Raw genomic sequence first — 17,738 nt, 5'->3', positions numbered from 1 at the left:
GGAGGCATTGTTTTTTATCTTAATAGTTTTCTGAGTGCTGTTTCTTTTCGTTGTCCTAGAATTTAGTAACTGGATCATAACAAGGCTTCTTCGAATTGCTGCAACTCCAAACTGCAACACATTGCACAAAAACATCTGTGATGTCATTTGCTCCTTACTTTTTCTGTTTAAAATGAGGGGTTGCTCCATCTTTGAAATACTGACAAAAGACTTGCTACAGCTTTTCCAAGATTTAATCTTCCTGCATGAAAGAGATGTACGAAAGCATCTCTGGGGAGATGTGCTGGTATGGCCGGTGACTGTGAAGAGATTTTCAAGCAATATAAGTGACAGTGTGGGATATTTAAAATCGGCACCATTAGAGCTGATGGGTATGCCTAACGTAGACTGTTTGGAAGTTATCTTATTGTCTATCCTGACGCATATTGTTGCAGATGTTTTTTTTGTAAGACAAGATACTATTCTCTGGGGGATAGGTTGCTCCCTGTTGGAGTATGGTAGTCCAAAAGTTAAAGCTTTGTCAGTGAAGTTTTTAATAAAATTAATCCATTTGGGAGGACCTCCAGAACAGCTGGCCAGTGTTTTCTTCACAGTCTTTTTTGGAATTCTACAATCAGCACCTGAAATGGATATTGAAGAATCAGAACTTTTTGAAGAACCACTCTTACTGTTGGTGAGGACACTATTACCTTTTGAAGCAGATTCTTACAAAAATATTGAACCTGTCTACTTGAACATGCTACTAGAGAAGCTTTGTGCATTGTTTGAAGGAGATGTATTTAGGTGTCTTCACTCTGAAAAGCTGAAAGCTGCTTTTTGCCATATACTGCAATATTTTCTGGAGTTTGTTCCACCTGGCTATGAATCTGCCTTACAAGTGCGAAAAGCCCATATCAATACCATCTGCAGTATTTTTGTGAATGTGCTTGGAACTCAGGAAGAACAAGAGGTAGGTTGATTTTAGAAACTGTTCGTGTTAGTAGATAATGTACATAACCTTATATCTGTGCAAAGAAGAAAATCCAAGAAATATTGTTGTAGTTGGATAATTTAATTGGTATTCCTCCTTGTTACTCAGCTGTTTCATGTATTTTTATAGGTTAGAATTCTTTAATTTAACATAGCTGAACCCTGTCTTTTTGAAATATATTAAGCTATTGAGAGGCTATGCAGGCACAAGTATCTATTTACAACTGTATTATACAATGGGGCTAAGGCACAGAATAGGGTTAAACAAGGGTAGCTTAACAAGTAATTTCCCTTCATCATATGAGCTGCTTTTCCTTTCTAATTCTATGCGTTGTCATACTTTGTAGAGACAGGGAGACAGAAAGGTTTAATTTAAAATAATGAGATGTGGGTGTGCTGGGTGTTCTGTCTTAACCCATGCAGCCACATGTATATTGTATCTGTTGTTTTTTAAACTCATGTCTATTTTGATGGCTTCAGTAGCCAGGTACTATGGCAAGAGCTGGGAAACAGCTAAACAAGCTGCATTGTCTCTGGTGGGAACTTCATTCATTGTGTAATTAAAGTTCTTGTACAGAAAGGTTTTTAAGACTTTGACGTTACCAGCATGTCTCAAAATTTTCTGTTCGATGTCAGAAATAATAATATCATGTCTTTGGGAAGTAAGGCATAACACAAATCATGGTACTTCTCTTGTTTATACATTTCAGTATCTGGTTAGTCCACTTTATGCAGCACTAAAAACACGGACAGAAGAAATATTGCAGGAACTTCATCAGAACCAGCTGGATACTTCTGATACTGATGGGTGGAGCAGCAGCAGTGATGAAGTTCCAGAGAAAAGACAACGGCTAAGCCTATCTACACAGCGTCCAAAGAAATCACCTACACCAGTAATGTATGACACTTACTCAGTAACCACTTAATACTAATTTAACTAGAGAATAATAAGAAATGCTTTTTTTGTTTGTTTGTTTTGAGGCAGTTTTTTTGTAATAGTCACATTGGAAGATGTTTGGAAAAGGTCTCAATGATCTTTTGAAAGATCTGAATCTACAGATGACTTTTAGCTAAACTTCAGTTAAAGAGACTGCATTTTTATTTTATTGTGTTTAAATTGAATTATTTTATTTTAATTTCTACACATTAAAAATAGAAACGCTGAGAGAATATACAAGGAGTGGTAGAATCTTGTACATAGCTATACTGTTGACCTGGACTTGCTCAAAACAAGTCAAGTTAAATCAGGTTATTCAGGGGTGACCAAACCCAGTTACATTGGCCTCTTGTGTTTTGCTTTAGCTCTCTGATTATCTTTCACTTGTTTCAGCATATTGATCTCTTTCTTGTATTTGGGCACTCAAAACTGGCTCCAGCATGCTGTCTGTACTCCAGATGTGGGGATTGGCCTTTGCTCTTGATAACACAGCCCAGTATGTAGCTGACCATCTTGGCAACAAGGACACAGTGGTCTCTCCTATTCAGCTTCCCACTGGTCCACTGTGTCAGTTTCTACAAAGCTGCTTGCCGTCTCTTGCCGTCTTCTCCCTTATGTGGATAGAAATGGATTTAGGGAAGAATTTCCCAGGGACTGAAGTTAGGCTGGCAGGGCTATAGTTGGGAGTGACATTTGCCTTTTTATATAAAATCAGGAAACACCCTGGTTGTCATAACATTCTAAGGATGGTAAACTAATACCTTTATAGCTTTTCAGATAAGTCTGATTTGCCTCACGTTTGAGTTTAGAATTAATATCTTGTTCTCCAAAAATGCTCATATAAGCTAAAGTTTCATTTGTTATTTTCTTAATCCTCCAGTCCTGTATCTAACATGGATTAGATCTATTTTTGCTGTTATGTTTTCTCTCTTCTGGTGGTGGTGGGAGCAGGTGGGAACCACTGAAACACACCCATATGTTTGAAAATAATATGGTCAAATTACAGACTTAACCCAGTAAACATGAACGTGAAGAGCACACTATGGAATGCCATCACAAAGAAAGCTGCATCCTTAATACTTATCCTCGAGAAAGAAATTGTGACAGCGGATATCCTTCAGATTGTAGAAGGAATTACTGTAATTCTCCGACTAGCTGCTTTGTGCATAGTTCACTGTTCTCCCCCAACAGATTCTACCAGGTAAAGGTACCAAGGTGAAAATGAGACCAATAGTTTCTTGTAACTGTTACGATCTGTGTGGATTAGTTTAATACTTGCCCCATGTCTCAGGACAAGTATCGGATAAGTCCTGCATATTTTGAAGAGGTACAATTATATGTCACCTTTGCTTAAAAGCATTACAGTAGTAAATGTTTATAGTCTCTTACACTGATCGTATGATTTCTATTTTTAACAGTATAGATCATAAAGTAACTCATCCGTGTAACACTGACACATGCAAGAATACTCCAAGCTCCTCGGATTCTCTGGTGAATATACAGTTCATATGGATTTCCTCTGATTTTATCACAAGAGTAGTGAAAGTCTGTAGGAGCCTGTTAGAGGCTGCTACGCAAATTATTAACCTAGAACAAGTGGTTGACAGAATAGTGAAAATCTTTGATGCTTTGCTGTATGCACAAGGTGAGAAATCATTTAAAATAACATGTTTTTTGTTGGTTTTGTAAACTAAGAACACATCTGACTAAATTGGTTTGTTGTACTGAAATTACACATCTTGTGTTAGAACTCTGTACAAAAATGGTTAAATTAAATAATAATAATTTAAAAAAAAAAACAATTTTTCTCTATTTAGGGAGCTTTCTTTGTATTCTTTTTGAATGTGATTTACAAGTCTTAGAAATGAATTTTCAACTAGTTTCCTTCTTAGAATGCACAGAGGCAGCATGCATTACTACCTCTGTTTCACTTAAAGACTTCATAGCTTCTAACCATTTTCATCAGAACTTGGCATGCTGGAAGTGTATCTAAACTACAAAGAACCTGTGTGGGTGGGTTGGTTGGTTTGGTTATTTTTTAAAGCAGCTAGTAAGACAGGGGACAGAGAGTCTTCTAAGAATGATGTTGTTTTGTGAATTCAGCTTAGTAGCCATCCCAAAATCTACCTGAGTTTTCATAAAAATCCAGAGATGGCAGAGTTGTATTCATTCCGCTCACACATTACCTGCTGCCACTTCATGAAATGTTTAGATTATTTTCATATAAGACTGTATTATATTATATGTATAAAATGTAGGGTATCAACCCGTATTGATACCATTATTTCTTGATTGAAAAAAAAATCTGTACTAAATTAACATAACGTGCGTCTATACAGAGCTTACATAAAAACGTGTCATGTGTTGGATTTTTTTTTCTAGTAAAAATTCCGCTGAGTGATCAGATTCTTGACAATCTATGTGGAATGCTGTCTCTGCCCTGGATTTGCAGCCATCCTGACGATTCTTTTAAAACATCTGCTTTTGGGATTGATCCTCTAGCTTTGAGTGAAAAAACTGCACAGAGTTTCTGTAAGTATATTAAAGTGTATAAAACCTATTATCTCTCAGGAAATTATTTTTCTTGTCCCTTTATGATTAATAACAATATTCAAATTTTAAATCAAGTAATTACCTGCTTTATTTTTCTCTTTAGCACCCCAAACTCAGTCACACTGTGTGTTCCTCCTGTCTCTCTTCCCAAAAAACATATGTTTGGATTGGAGAAAATCCATTTATCATTGGGCACTACAAAGTCCTCATGAAGTAATTCGGGCTACTTGTGTTAAAGGATTCTCTCTTCTGCTTCATCCACGAGGCATGACATCCTGCACTGTGATTCCCAAAGCTCTTTTGTATGTATTAATGGAACTTCTCTTGCAAGAAGAAAACCACACATATTAGAACTATATTATAAGCACTGAAACAAATATTTGTTTTTTATTTTTATTTCTATTTCATCCAGAATTTACTAGGCTTTGATTTTAGAAAGTATAAAATATATCAACAGAATGTGTGTAAATGAAGGTAGACTAGAATTCACTTACTGTGTCTATATACAAATTACTTCGCTAATGTAGAACCCCATTTCTAAACAATAATTTTAAACTAAGGGGGTGTAGGGGGTGTCTTTGTCACTAAAATATTTGCCCATATGTCTTTTAAAATCTTTACAGTTTCTCTTCCTTTTGTATATACTTCTTGCTCTTTTCTGTTCTATTGTTTGTAGTCTTCACTTTCTCTGGAACATACCAGACTCACTATGCCCAGTGCAACTTCAACTGTTTAAGAAAAGCTGGAAGTGATTTGAAAAGTAAAAAGATAATCTAGTGAAGCAGATCCTTAAATTGTCCAAATAACACATCCAGTATAGTTAAAGAATTTAGACAATGTTGGAAGTAAATTTCTAGATAATCGATCTATTAAAATGTTTTCATTTTTGTTTCTATTTCAGAAATCAAATCAAAGATGAGTCTGAGCTAGTCAAGGTGGCTTGTGCTGCTATAGTTGGAAAATTATCTTGCTGTCTTTCTGGTACATTCAGTGTACAACCTCCTTCAGCAGACTCTAATATTAGGAACGTTACTTATGGTATCTTATGTAGCAGCCTTACTGTGACTTCTGCTCATGAAAAAACTCATTCTGTGCAAGCCTGTGTTTTCAAGCCATTTCTTACTCTTCTTGAGAACAAAGTATCCAGTTCAGTAAAACTAGGTATGTGAATTTATTTTTACTGCGCTTCTGTACAGAGTTATGTTCCACTCTTTCTGTACCTTTTTCCATTCCTTTTTTCTATTATTATTTTTTTGTAGCTGAGACAGTGCTTGAAATTTGGTATTTCAGTTGATACCAAAACTAATGTTAGATATTGTCGTGACATTCTTTTTAAATTACCATGCTTAATTTTGTGGCTATGTCTAGGAATTGTGGCTATGTCTAGGAATGTAGTACTTGATAAAAGTACTTTCAAATCTAGATTTGAAATAGCTCTTCTGGTTTTTTACTCATTTCTCAAGAGAGTAAATATTATGTGCTTTATGTCTGAATTGTAAGACTTTTATTTTCTTCAATAGATTTAAAAAAATTATCTTTTCCTTTCCTCCTCCAACCCATCCATGCTCAGCATTTATAGAAAATATACCTCACCTTTGCAAACATCTGGATTTTAACAGTGATGAGTCAAGTGTGAAAATTCTCATTGGGTCTTTATTAAATCTAATGGAAGATCCAGACAAAGATGTACGAGTGGCTTTCAGTGACTGTATAAAGAACATATTAGAATCCTTAGACTCTGAAGAGGGATTCATAAAAGAGGTGAATTCATACTTATTTTTTGTTGATTTTCTTTTACTGATGTCAGACCCTTCAAAATGATTCTTTTGTTTTCATGTGATCTAGCTCTTTGTTTCAAGAATGAAAGAAGCCTATACAAATGCCAAAATATCAAGAAATAATGAGCTTAAAGATACTTTGATTCTCACAACAGGAGATATTGGAAGGTATTTTTGATAATATCTTGAAAATTGCAATGTACTGTCAGTTTGCGATGCACAATAAGTTTTTGTTCAAGTGTAAATGTAACTGTAAATGTACTTATTTCAAGCTCAGGCTTCATCCAGAGTCCTTTGTAGCTGTATTAATCTCTTGATTCATATGGAATATGCCCCTTTTTTTCCTGTCCTATTGTTGCAAGTACAGATAAACTATTTATATACAATGATGAGTTGTTTTGCATTGTGATAATTGTATGTTAAGTAATTTTATTAGTGCAATGGTTAATTTTCTTTCTACTTTCTTTTTTTTCTACTCGCTTTTCAAGGGCATCTAAAGGAGATCTGGTACCATTTGCCCTCTTGCATTTGTTGCACTGTTTGTTGTCCAAGTCAGCTTCTGTGGCTGGAGCAGCATACACAGAAATTCGATCCCTGGCAGCAGCTAAGTCCATAAAACTGCAAGCTTTTTTCAGTCAGTACAAGAAACCTATCTGTCAGGTAAAAAGAAAAGAGTTGATAACATACAAAGGCATATACTTAGGTTCTATTAATGTATTTCACCAGTGGGGTCCCTCAAGGCTCCATTTTAGGGCCGGTACTTTTCAATATTTTTATAAACGATCTGGATGTAGGAATAGAAGGTATTTTGAGCAAGTTTGCTGATGACACCAAACTTGGAGGAGTTGTGGACTCGGATGAGGGTGGAAAGGCCTTGCAGAGGGATCTGGATAGGTTGGAGAGCTGGGCGATCGCCAACCGCATGAAGTTCAATAAGAGCAAGTGCCGGGTCCTGCACCTGGGAAGGGGAAACCCTGGCTGCACGTACAGACTGGGCGATGAGACGCTGGAGAGCAGCCTAGAAGAGAGGGATCTGGCGGTTGTGGTAGACAGCAAGTTGAATATGAGCCAGCAGTGTGCCCTGGCAGCCAGGAGGGCCAACCGTGTCCTGGGGTGCATCAAGCACGGCATCGCTAGTAGGTCGAGGGAGGTGATTGTCCCGCTCTACTCTGCGCTGGTGCGGCCTCACCTCGAGTACTGTGTGCAGTTCTGGGCACCACAGTATAAAAAGGACATGAAACTGTTGGAGAGTGTCCAGAGGAGGGCTACGAAGATGGTGAAAGGCCTGGAGGGGAAGACGTACGAGGAACGGCTGAGGGCACTGGGCCTGTTCAGCCTGGAGAAGAGGAGGCTGAGGGGAGACCTCATCGCAGTCTACAACTTCCTCGTAAGGGGGTGTCGAGAGGCAGGAGACCTTTTCTCCATTAACACCAGTGACAGGACCCGCGGGAACGGGGTTAAGCTGAGGCAGGGGAAGTTTAGGCTTGACATCAGGAGGGGGTTCTTCACAGAGAGAGTGGTTGCACACTGGAACAGGCTCCCCAGGGAAGTGGTCACTGCACCGAGCCTGACTGAATTTAAGAAGAGATTGGACTGTGCGCTTAGTCACATGGTCTGAACTTTTGGGTAGACCTGTGCGGTGTCAAGAGTTGGACTTGATGATCCTTAAGGGTCCCTTCCAACTCAGGATATTCTATGATTCTATGATTCTATGATTCTATTTTTAAAATGATATTAAAGGTAAAAATTTTCTACTTTACAAGGTGAAGTCTCAAAGGATAGGAAAGAAATTAAAAAAAAAAAAAAAAAAGCAAAAACAAACATGTTCAGGAAGGAATAGGAAATATTTGACTTTGTCATGGTCTTCTCCCCTCAGCAGTATTGCTTTTCTGTTTTATTCCCTGGATGCCCTATATCTTCTTGCATTACTATGGTACCATTGACACAGGGGGCTAGGGTATAAAATTGGAATTGAAGTCAGCCTTTGTTACAGACATAATAGTGCCACAGTTGATTTCTTAATACATTTTACCCATTATCAAAAGTCAGAAGTTCTGGTTAAAATATGATTATTAAAATCAGACTTCTCTAGTTTTGAGTGTTCTTTTTGAATTATGTGCAGTATCCCAGCCCAAGACTGCAAAATTAAATGCAATTACTAATTCAGTTCTGTCACAAAGTAATAATACTGAATCTGTGTGCAATAAAGGGAACAGAAAAGTAGGTGCATAGAGAGAGTGCAACTTTTTTGCTTAGGGAGCAAAAAAAGGGGAGAGTAACATTAAGTAGCTATTTCTTCATGTTTAGTTTCTTGTGGAATCCCTGCACTCCAGCCAGATGGCAGTACTGAGTGTGCCACGCCAGGGTAACGAGCTACAGCAACAAGAAGCTGCTCACCACAGAGAAATGGCTCTGGACATGTTATCTGAGATTGCCAGTGTATTTGACTTTCCAGATCTAAATCGCTTTCTCTCGGTAAGTTCGTTAGTCCCTTTGAATACATGTTTTGTCTGTGTGTGTGTACTCATGGATTTCTATTTTAGTCCATTACTTTTTTGTGAAAGTCACAGATCTTATTTTTTTTTCTCTAGTTGCTGTTGTTTGTTACGTTTAGAATAATTACAGAGGAACAGTTTTATCAAGGACCTACAGTGATGGCTTCAGTGCCAATTTGAATATGATAGATAATGAGCAATCCATCATGTAGAGTATTGAGGATAATTACATTAATTACTTAGTGCACTGAATTGTTTGTAAGGCATGGTTTTGCCTGGTGTCTGCTTCAGTGTTACAGTTGAAGAAAGCTGTTGTTCTGTGGGTATATAACTCGATCTGATTAGATAACTGTGGGTAAATTTCCCATCTACTAACAAGCAAAATATGAGTACAACATCTATGAAGCTAATTAAGCTTCATAGGCTTGCCACTTTTTGTTTGAATGTTTCAGTAATGGTTAGATGAAGCAGTTCCTCAAAAGCATTATTTTAACTACTTTTTTGACTAAATGTTTCCCCACCGCATTAAAGTTCTGTATTCATATCTATGGTCATACCTACAAGCATAGATATATGTTGACCAAACCCTGGATTTGGTGGTTTTGGAGGGGGATTTTTCACTATTTTTGTGTATGGTGTTTATGTTGTTGTTTGTTGTTTTGCCCATTAAGCATTGTTCTTAATTTACCAGCGGACCCTGCAAGTTTTGCTTCCTGACCTTGCAGCCAAGGCCAGTCCTGCAGCCTCCACTCTTATTCGAACAATAGCAAAACAGCTGAATGTAAACAGAAGAGAGATTTTAATCAACAACTTCAAATACATCTTCTCTCATTTGGTCTGTTCCTGTTCCAAGGATGAACTTGAGCGGGCACTTCATTACCTCAAGGTAAATGGGCATTGGTGGCACTATTATGCATGCAGATTAAGAGCAACAATGGAGGAATAGTGAGCTTTCTTCTTTCTGCTTTATTTAAATAAAGGTATTGCAAAGCATAGCTGGGGAAAATGCATATGCAGAAGTTCTGTTGTTATTTATAATCTGTTTCAATGCTCTGAGTAGATGTTGTGAGGTATTTTGTGAACTTGAACTCCAATGACTTGGTTTATCTGATATTGAGTGGGAACTTTCTCTTTCATTCCTATGGTAAATCAACCTAAAGTCTGATGCTTCCTATCTTTCAGTGTGCGAGTTTCATTGCAAAGAAAGTAATACTTGGTTTCTGATTGATTACAGAATGAAACTGAGATTGAGCTGGGCAGCTTGCTGAGACAGGACTACCAGGGACTGCATAATGAACTACTGCTTCGTATAGGAGAGCACTATCAACAAGTCTTCAATGGTTTGTCAATATTGGCTTCATTTGCATCTCATGATGATCCCTATCAGGGACCTAGAGAAATAACATCACCTGAACAAATGGTAAGGAGATCAAAATTTTCATGTTCGGTTTTGTTCAATATTTTTAATCTCCAGTCAGAGAATGAGGACAATTTGACATATTTTGAATATCACTTATAAATCCTATCTGAAATAAAAGTGGAGGAAAGACTGTTGTTTCATATCAAGTGTTCTTGTAATAAATAGATACATTCCAAATGTGCATTAATAAAACTAAAAACAATACAGCCTAATAGGGACATCTTTCATGAACACTGATATTACTTATGGAGCAGTGTATGTGTTTGGGATTCTTCCAATTTTTCTGTTAGAATTGCCATTTAGTATTTGCTATTTCATTACTTAAGTTTAGCAATGTATTAATAGTAAGATGACTTTTTTACTTTTTTCTCCACAGGCTGATTATCTGCAGCCTAAGTTGCTTGGTATCTTGGCTTTTTTTAACATGCAGTTATTAAGTTCCAGTGTTGGCATTGAGGATAAAAAAATGGTGCGTAAACTCAACTGTGAATATTAAAACAAAGATAAACAAGGACTATTTTTAAGGACTATTTGAATGCTCCATACTTGCTTATGTGATTGTACAATTGTTGTTGAGGTCTCAAAGATACTTAGTTGACACATGATTCTTGCAAACTGGTGATCTCACTGTAGGTAGGACATATGTGTAAGCTCAGAAGTATGTTTTTTTGTTTTTTTTTTTGTTTTGTTTTGTTTTTTACTGGTCATTTATTGTACATTATTTAGTCATGTGGTATGTGTCACATGTCACTTGACCAGTGATTATTGAGGAGGAATCTGAGTATATGTTTTACGTGCATGAAAGAAACAAAGTGGAGGGTGAGGGAATACGGGAGGAAACTAGTTAATGCAGGGAAAAAGGTTTTAAGGGCATTAGAGGGCAAAGCTGAAACTACTGCTACAAAAAGCTGAAAGAAAATAAGATGCACATCCAAGGGAAACTAGGCTTTATTGGTTTTGTTTGTCACAGAACAGCTCCTTTGAGCTCTATGGTACAGAGGCTTAGTGAAATTAGTGCTCACACCTTGACACAAGACAAAATCTGAAAGTTCTGCTGTGCTGAGGCAGCAAGCTTCTAACTGCAAGGTAGATCTTATGGCCACTTCACAGAGGTGGCACAATTTCTAAATGGAATTATTCAGTCCTAGACCATATATAAACTACATGTCTACCTATAGACTGCATTTTCTCTGCTGGTATTCTGTTTTCTAGCTTTTTTGCTTCTGAGGTATTCGTGTTGAGATGATATCATTTTCATAGCCCAGGGTCTTGATGTTTTCTGAACTTACTTTCATTTACATAGCATTTCTTCTGTTATACCTGCTATTACTTCTATTCTGTCTTGTTTGTGTGTGTGTTTCCCCTTCCCTTACCTTTCCTCAAGCTGGGGTTTCTTGGTAGGTTACTGATATGCTGGACATTCTGCTACCTTGTCAGATACAATGTGGCCATGACTGAAATACCTCCTGCTTTTTCTGCATCTTAATATTTCTCTCCTGGTTTTCATCAGTCCCATTGACAGCTGAGCTATTAACTGCTCCTTTAAACTTACTGTCACTTCTGCTGTAAGATCTATGTCAATTCTGTCACTGTTTTCAAATGCAAGTTTGTTTTCTTTGTATTCTCTCAATGTGTACTTTCCAGCTTCTACAGTTTTGGAAATAGAGTCAATCATCATACATGACTTCTGTAACCATAAACTCCTTTGGTGTCTACAGTTCTTCCCTTGTCAATCCGTCAACAGCCTAAACAACTACTTTTTCTTATTACAGTCTAGTCATTCCAGATCCTCTTCTCTTTTCCTCAAATCCACAAACCTTTTATTGAAATATCAAACTAGGTTTGTTTTCACTGGAGAATGTTAAACAAATATATTTTTTTTTGAGGGGGGGGGGATAAACAGAGAAGGTACAGCTTTATTACCTCATGTGGCTTATATGGTATATGATTTCTTCAGCCAGGGTAGCCTGGTTGTGTTCAAAGAAGTGGCTTGTATATATTTCACTGAAAATCTAATATATCGACATGACTTTTTTGTTGTTGTTTTTTATATATAGGCCTTGAACAGTCTCATGTCTTTAATGAAGCTTATGGGCCCCAAACACATCAGTTCAGTAAGAGTGAAGATGATGACTACACTGAGAACAGCTCTAAGATACAAGGATGATTTTCCAGAACTGTGTTGCAGGTGAACTGATAGTGTGCCCAAAAAGTGACAAACCTGCCATTTTTGTCCTTGAATATGCTGTTTTGTTTTGGATAATACTCTAAACCAAGAACTCATATAATTTAGAATGCTTCTCGTGATTCAGATAAAATGCCTTTATACAGAAAAGAATCATTGATTACTATTGTTTTCATGTATTTTCTTATTCAGAGCCTGGGATTGTTTTGTTCGAAGTCTGGATCATTCATACCTTGGCTCCCTGCTTAGTCATGTGATAGTAGCATTGCTGCCCCTTATACATATCCAGCCAAAGGAAACAACAGCAGTATTTTACTTTCTCATAGTTGAGAACAGGTACTGTACAAAATATTTTCACTTACATGGATTAAATCCTGTAATAGAAATGGAGATAACACTAAATGAAAATTGTCCAGTACTGAGATGAGAAAACTTACTGGTTTTATGCAAAATATTAATTTGTTCTATAAAATTTTTACTTCTTTAAATTGCAACAAGATTTTGAAATTTCACAAGTGATATCCTCATCTGAAAATGTATTCTGATGTTGACCTCATTAAAATATATGATGATGCAGCCAAGTTACAACCTATTTAGGGGGCTTCGCCCTTGCATCAGTATTGAGCTTCAGATTATGTGTTTTTTTCTGTTGGAATGGGAAACTGTTTGGCTCTACAGGCCATGCAGATGGAATAACAGTAATTGCTAAAATTTATTCTAAGCTAGAGAGAAGTGCAGAGTGTTGGAAGTAGGGAGGAAATTAGGTCTTTAATCATTGATTTCACTACCTAGAGTTACAGTTATGAAATGCACAGAATTTAGCACATCTTCTTTGCAACTGGTCACCTTACTTTTTTTTTTTTTAAAGATAATTTTTTTAAAAAAAAGATATATACTATTTGTTTTAAGGTATCTTTTGTAACTTAGTATTCTGCAGGAGCAGCAATAGTTTATATTTTGGTTACTTACGTTGGATTTTCATCTTTCTTGCACTCTATAATACCAACAGTATTCAAAATAAAAGGAGACGCTATGAATAACAAGGCTCTCATAGAAGTCCATTTAAAATAGAAGCAAAATTGAAATACCTTACTTCACTTTAGGAAGATGGAATTCTTTTTTTGGTTATGTGTATTCTTACAAGGAATTGGCTACAAATCAAAAGGGATTATTTTCACTCTTTGTCCTGTGTCCAAACCGAGGAGAACCAAATCTGCTAGAAGTGAATGGCAACTCTCAAAGCGTTGGGAAGAACTGGCTATTAGAGAGTAATATAAAGTATAGAGAAGAAATACCTTTATATTAGTTCAGTAAAAAGAGTAATAAATTGTTTAACACATGTATTTAAAAAAAAAAAAGAGAGAGATTTTTTTTCTGCTTTTGTTATTACATTTTAGTGCTTTCACTGAATGGGTTTTTAAAATCTGTCTCATACAACTAATATTCAAAATGTCCTTTGCAATATTTTTATGACTATTAGGGATGCAGTACGAGACTATTTACATGAAATATATTTTCTGCCTGACCTCCCAGAACTGAAAGATATTCAAGTAGTCCTTCAGGAATATCGAAAGGTACAGCTTCATTTATTTATTTATTTATAATGCATCAAGTTAATTCATGATGAATGCGAAAATTGTTTATTAAAAGCTTTGTTAAGTATAAAGAGTATTCATCTGCCTCTACAACAAAGCAGAATTTGTGTATTGGAGGAATACTTTGAGACAGGTTCTCACTCTTCAGGAGTGAAATGGGGTCATGTTTAACATGCTTGTTTTCTAGCACCTCTGAATTCTAACTTTGCATCTTTTTGAGACTAAAGAGATTATAAGGTTAAAAGTCAACATTCTTAGCTATGGCAATGAATGTATTTCAAGATAAGTTACTTTTAATTGAATCCCTAATCTGTATTATCTTCTAAGTTAACCTGGTTTGTCATATTTTTAGGAGTGCTTTATGGTCTATCCTTTCTACTTACCTTCTAAAGGCAAGCAAAATAGATGGGATGTAGCAATTATTTAGTGGGAATAAGAGATTTTTTTAATTAAAAAAATCTTTACAATTATTTTAGATACTGAGGTGCTTGAAGCAAAGAGTTTTCTTTGGATTTAGTCATTTTCTTCTGATCAAGAATTATAAAAAAAAAAAAAAAAGTACAAATATAGCACCTTCTTGAGGAGAGCAAACAAAAGGAGAGGAAGACAGCAGTATGTGTATGGATATGGATATAGTTAAGTATGTATGTAGTGTATATATAAGTATGTATATGGATATAGTTAAGAATGTATGTAGAGAAATTGATGTTTGTATGTCTTATTGCTTGTGTTCTTTGAGATGCTGCTTAACTGTGTTCCTGTATTTATTATTATTTATTACATTTCTTATATCCTGTTCAGGAATCTTCTAAAAGCACTGACTTGCAGACAACATTGCAGCTATCCATGAGAGCTATTCAGCATGAAAATGTGGATGTTCGTATCCATGCACTTACTAGCCTGAAAGAAACATTATATAGAAATCAGGTATTAAAAACCTCTTTGAGTACACTTAGAAATGAATCAAAGTAGCAGCCAGACCAACAAGCTTACTGTTACTGGGTGTTTGCGTGAACATGGGTGTTCTCCTGCATTTATTAATCTAGATGTTTCTTAATATAATTGGTAGAAGGGATTCTTTTCTATAATGTCTCAATGTAACAGGACTTTCCAGTCCTCCTTCATGTGATGCTGATTTACCAAGGGTATTGGTATATATGTTTTGTTTGTTCTTAAAAAAAAAAAAAAAAAAAGCATAGAAAAGACAGATTCTTGATACAACAAGGAAAAAAATGAAGTTAGTAGAGAGGTATTTAATAAGGAAATAAAATATTGGCTATAAGAGCATTACTAATCCCTCATTCTTACTTATTTAATCCTTCATATGATAACAAGTAATTCAGTGCAATTGGGCTATAGTTACAAAATGACAATATTTGAATGGCAAATCAAAAGTCATGGGCAAATAAAGTGTGAAGAGTGAGTTACAGACAAAAAATTTGAGATGACTTATTGTAAACATGGTTGTAGACTCATTATTATTTTTTCAACTTCCTAGGAAAAATTGATAAAGTATGTAACAGACAGTGAAACTGTGGAGCCAGTTATCTCTCAGTTGGTAACCGTACTTCTTATCGGCTGTCAGGATGCAAATTCTCAAGCCCGACTACTTTGTGGAGAATGTTTAGGTGAACTGGGAGCCATAGATCCTGGCAGGCTGGATTTTTCAACAAGTGAAACTCAAGGAAAGCATTTTACATTTGTGGTAAGAAGTGTTGCTGTAGTGTTTTCTTTAGCATTAAAGTTTTACGGGGTTTTTATTTTTTTTATGTGCTTGGGAGTAGGGAGCGTCTTAGCTTTAGACTGAAAATCTCTACGTGCTTTGTCACTTAACTGGCTTATAGCCAGGCTCTAAAGTGACCATCTGAACATTAATTATAGTTTTTTGTAATAAAATTGTGTTTGTGATTGAGGCTGGTGTGGAGGATCCAAATTTTGCCTATGGATTATTGATGGAACTGACTAGAGCATTCCTTGCTTATGCTGATAATGTTCGTGCTCAGGACTCTGCAGCATATGCTATTCAGGTAAGATACGATGTTAGATCTCTTTTATCTTCACAAATTACTTCCTATCACACTGAACACAGCATTATCAAATATAAATGTACATTTTGCAGTACATGTTTGAAACATCATCCTGTACAGTTTTAAATTATAATGTAAAAGGTGATTCAGGATCACTTTTTTTTTTTTTTTTAAACTCCTTGTTGCTCATTCGTCCATTAGAATTCAGGGGAGTTGCCAAATAAAAGCATTTAAATAAAAGTATAAGTTTCTTTCTGTGTCATGTTATCAGGGAGATCTGATGTTTCAGAAGTAATTAACGGTCTATATGTAGTGATTCAAGGACTAATCATGAGATTGACATAGAAATTGTGCATGTTCCATAGGCAGAAATTGAAAACAGCAAGTATTCCTAAGAGGGCTTCTGCTTACCCTTTTAAGAAGCAGCTAGTCTACCCTTATTTTCAGGCTATAGTCTTCTGTGCTGGTTTGCTATTTCTAGGCTGACTTTTTTGTGGTTTTGTATCTTTGTGAAAACTTAAGGATGACTTCGTAGCTCTAGGAGAAAATTGACCCAATGTAGTCCATGGATTAAATCAGCTTCTACCCTAGAAAGAATCAGACTAGCTTCTAGTCCTTGTCTGTTGGCAGACGTGCAGAATGTAGGATAATGTGGTCCAAACACCAGCCAGGAAATCTGGAGAATCTATAGTTAGTCAAAATCAGCCCATGGGTAGTAATGGGAATAATGATCTTGGATGAAATTTTTGCAGTTTATAATTTTTGAATTAAATAACTTATAATTTGTATTTTGTTCTCTGTGTACACCAATTTTCTTGTGATCGTGAAGTATTTTCAATGCTAACTTGTTTATATAATCCATGCCTTTTCAGGAGTTACTGTCTATCTATGACTGTAGAGAGACAAACACTGACTGCCCAGGCTCCAGGCTTTGGAGGAGATTTCCTGAGCATGTGCAGGAAATCTTGGAACCTCATTTAAATACACGGTATATGACAATTTATTCAATTTCTTTTCATAACAGCTTTAAAAGCTTTTTTTTTTTTTTTTTTTTTTTTTTAACCTTTAGGCTAGCAGTAACATGATTTGGTATTATGGTTGTCACTCTTGTGTGAAGACTGTAAGGTGTACATACAAACAGCAAGAAAGCTTTCCCTATTCAAGCATTTACTTGAATAGGTAACTTTTTGTAAATCAAACAAGCAGAATTCTTACAGATATGTGTGTTTTCCCTAGGACATTATCTTATACAACTTTCTGATGCTTTTATTTCTGTTTTCCTTTCTCTGTACAAATTCTCACTAGTTTGTACTGACTTTGTACTCAAATCCATTAATATCCCTTTACTGCTATCATTTATAGAAATAGGAGGATCTCACTGGGTTTCAATTTAACTTGTTAAATTTTGTTGAATTAATGATAAAATGTAGTGTGAAGAAAATTTCCTATTATGTATGTACCTTCATTTGAAATAAATAAAATTTCCTTTCTGTTTCCTTATTAATAGTGACTGTCATGCTCATCTGTGATAAGTTTGACCTGTTTAGAAAGCCTTTTGTGGCTTTCATATCTGTTCTGGGTTTTTCTCATCAAAACATACTACTCAAATAAACATCCAACTGCATTTCTTAGTGCTGATTTGAACAGCACTTTGAAGTATGCTTTAAAGTTCTGGTAGCATGTTATGTTGTTCCTATGTCATGTTTCATTTCAAGAAATCCTAGAAAAATACATTGGCTGCTGGATTTATTTATTTATTTATTTATTTATTTATTTATT

The 17,738-nt window shown here is 35.8% G+C and overlaps 1 protein-coding gene across 2 annotated transcripts in view; it reads left to right on the top strand.

Moving 5' to 3' along the window:
* ATR (ATR serine/threonine kinase) overlaps positions 1-17,738 on the top strand; it is a 41,532-nt gene that overhangs the window by 3,212 nt on the left and 20,582 nt on the right. Inside the window, exons 4-24 of one of the 2 annotated variants that reach the window (XM_027464294.3) lie at positions 60-949; positions 1,680-1,867; positions 2,913-3,107; positions 3,325-3,551; positions 4,289-4,438; positions 4,563-4,761; positions 5,361-5,620; positions 6,030-6,220; positions 6,305-6,405; positions 6,726-6,897; positions 8,545-8,712; positions 9,424-9,618; positions 9,967-10,152; positions 10,529-10,621; positions 12,210-12,340; positions 12,530-12,673; positions 13,818-13,911; positions 14,734-14,859; positions 15,431-15,637; positions 15,846-15,959; positions 16,832-16,947. In XM_027464294.3, the coding sequence (XP_027320095.2) occupies positions 60-949; positions 1,680-1,867; positions 2,913-3,107; positions 3,325-3,551; positions 4,289-4,438; positions 4,563-4,761; positions 5,361-5,620; positions 6,030-6,220; positions 6,305-6,405; positions 6,726-6,897; positions 8,545-8,712; positions 9,424-9,618; positions 9,967-10,152; positions 10,529-10,621; positions 12,210-12,340; positions 12,530-12,673; positions 13,818-13,911; positions 14,734-14,859; positions 15,431-15,637; positions 15,846-15,959; positions 16,832-16,947 (4,147 nt within the window). Of the gene's footprint in view, positions 1-59; positions 950-1,679; positions 1,868-2,857; positions 3,108-3,324; positions 3,552-4,288; positions 4,439-4,562; positions 4,762-5,360; positions 5,621-6,029; positions 6,221-6,304; positions 6,406-6,725; positions 6,898-8,544; positions 8,713-9,423; positions 9,619-9,966; positions 10,153-10,528; positions 10,622-12,209; positions 12,341-12,529; positions 12,674-13,817; positions 13,912-14,733; positions 14,860-15,430; positions 15,638-15,845; positions 15,960-16,831; positions 16,948-17,738 lie in introns of those variants that run through there. The other variant, XM_038183415.2, reaches the window with a different exon arrangement.

Source organism: Anas platyrhynchos, chromosome 9, assembly GCF_047663525.1.
Source record: "Anas platyrhynchos isolate ZD024472 breed Pekin duck chromosome 9, IASCAAS_PekinDuck_T2T, whole genome shotgun sequence".
Classification (NCBI taxonomy): domain Eukaryota; kingdom Metazoa; phylum Chordata; class Aves; order Anseriformes; family Anatidae; genus Anas; species Anas platyrhynchos.
Note: the sequence above shows the minus strand (reverse complement) of the source record. Positions and strands in the feature narration are given on the sequence as shown.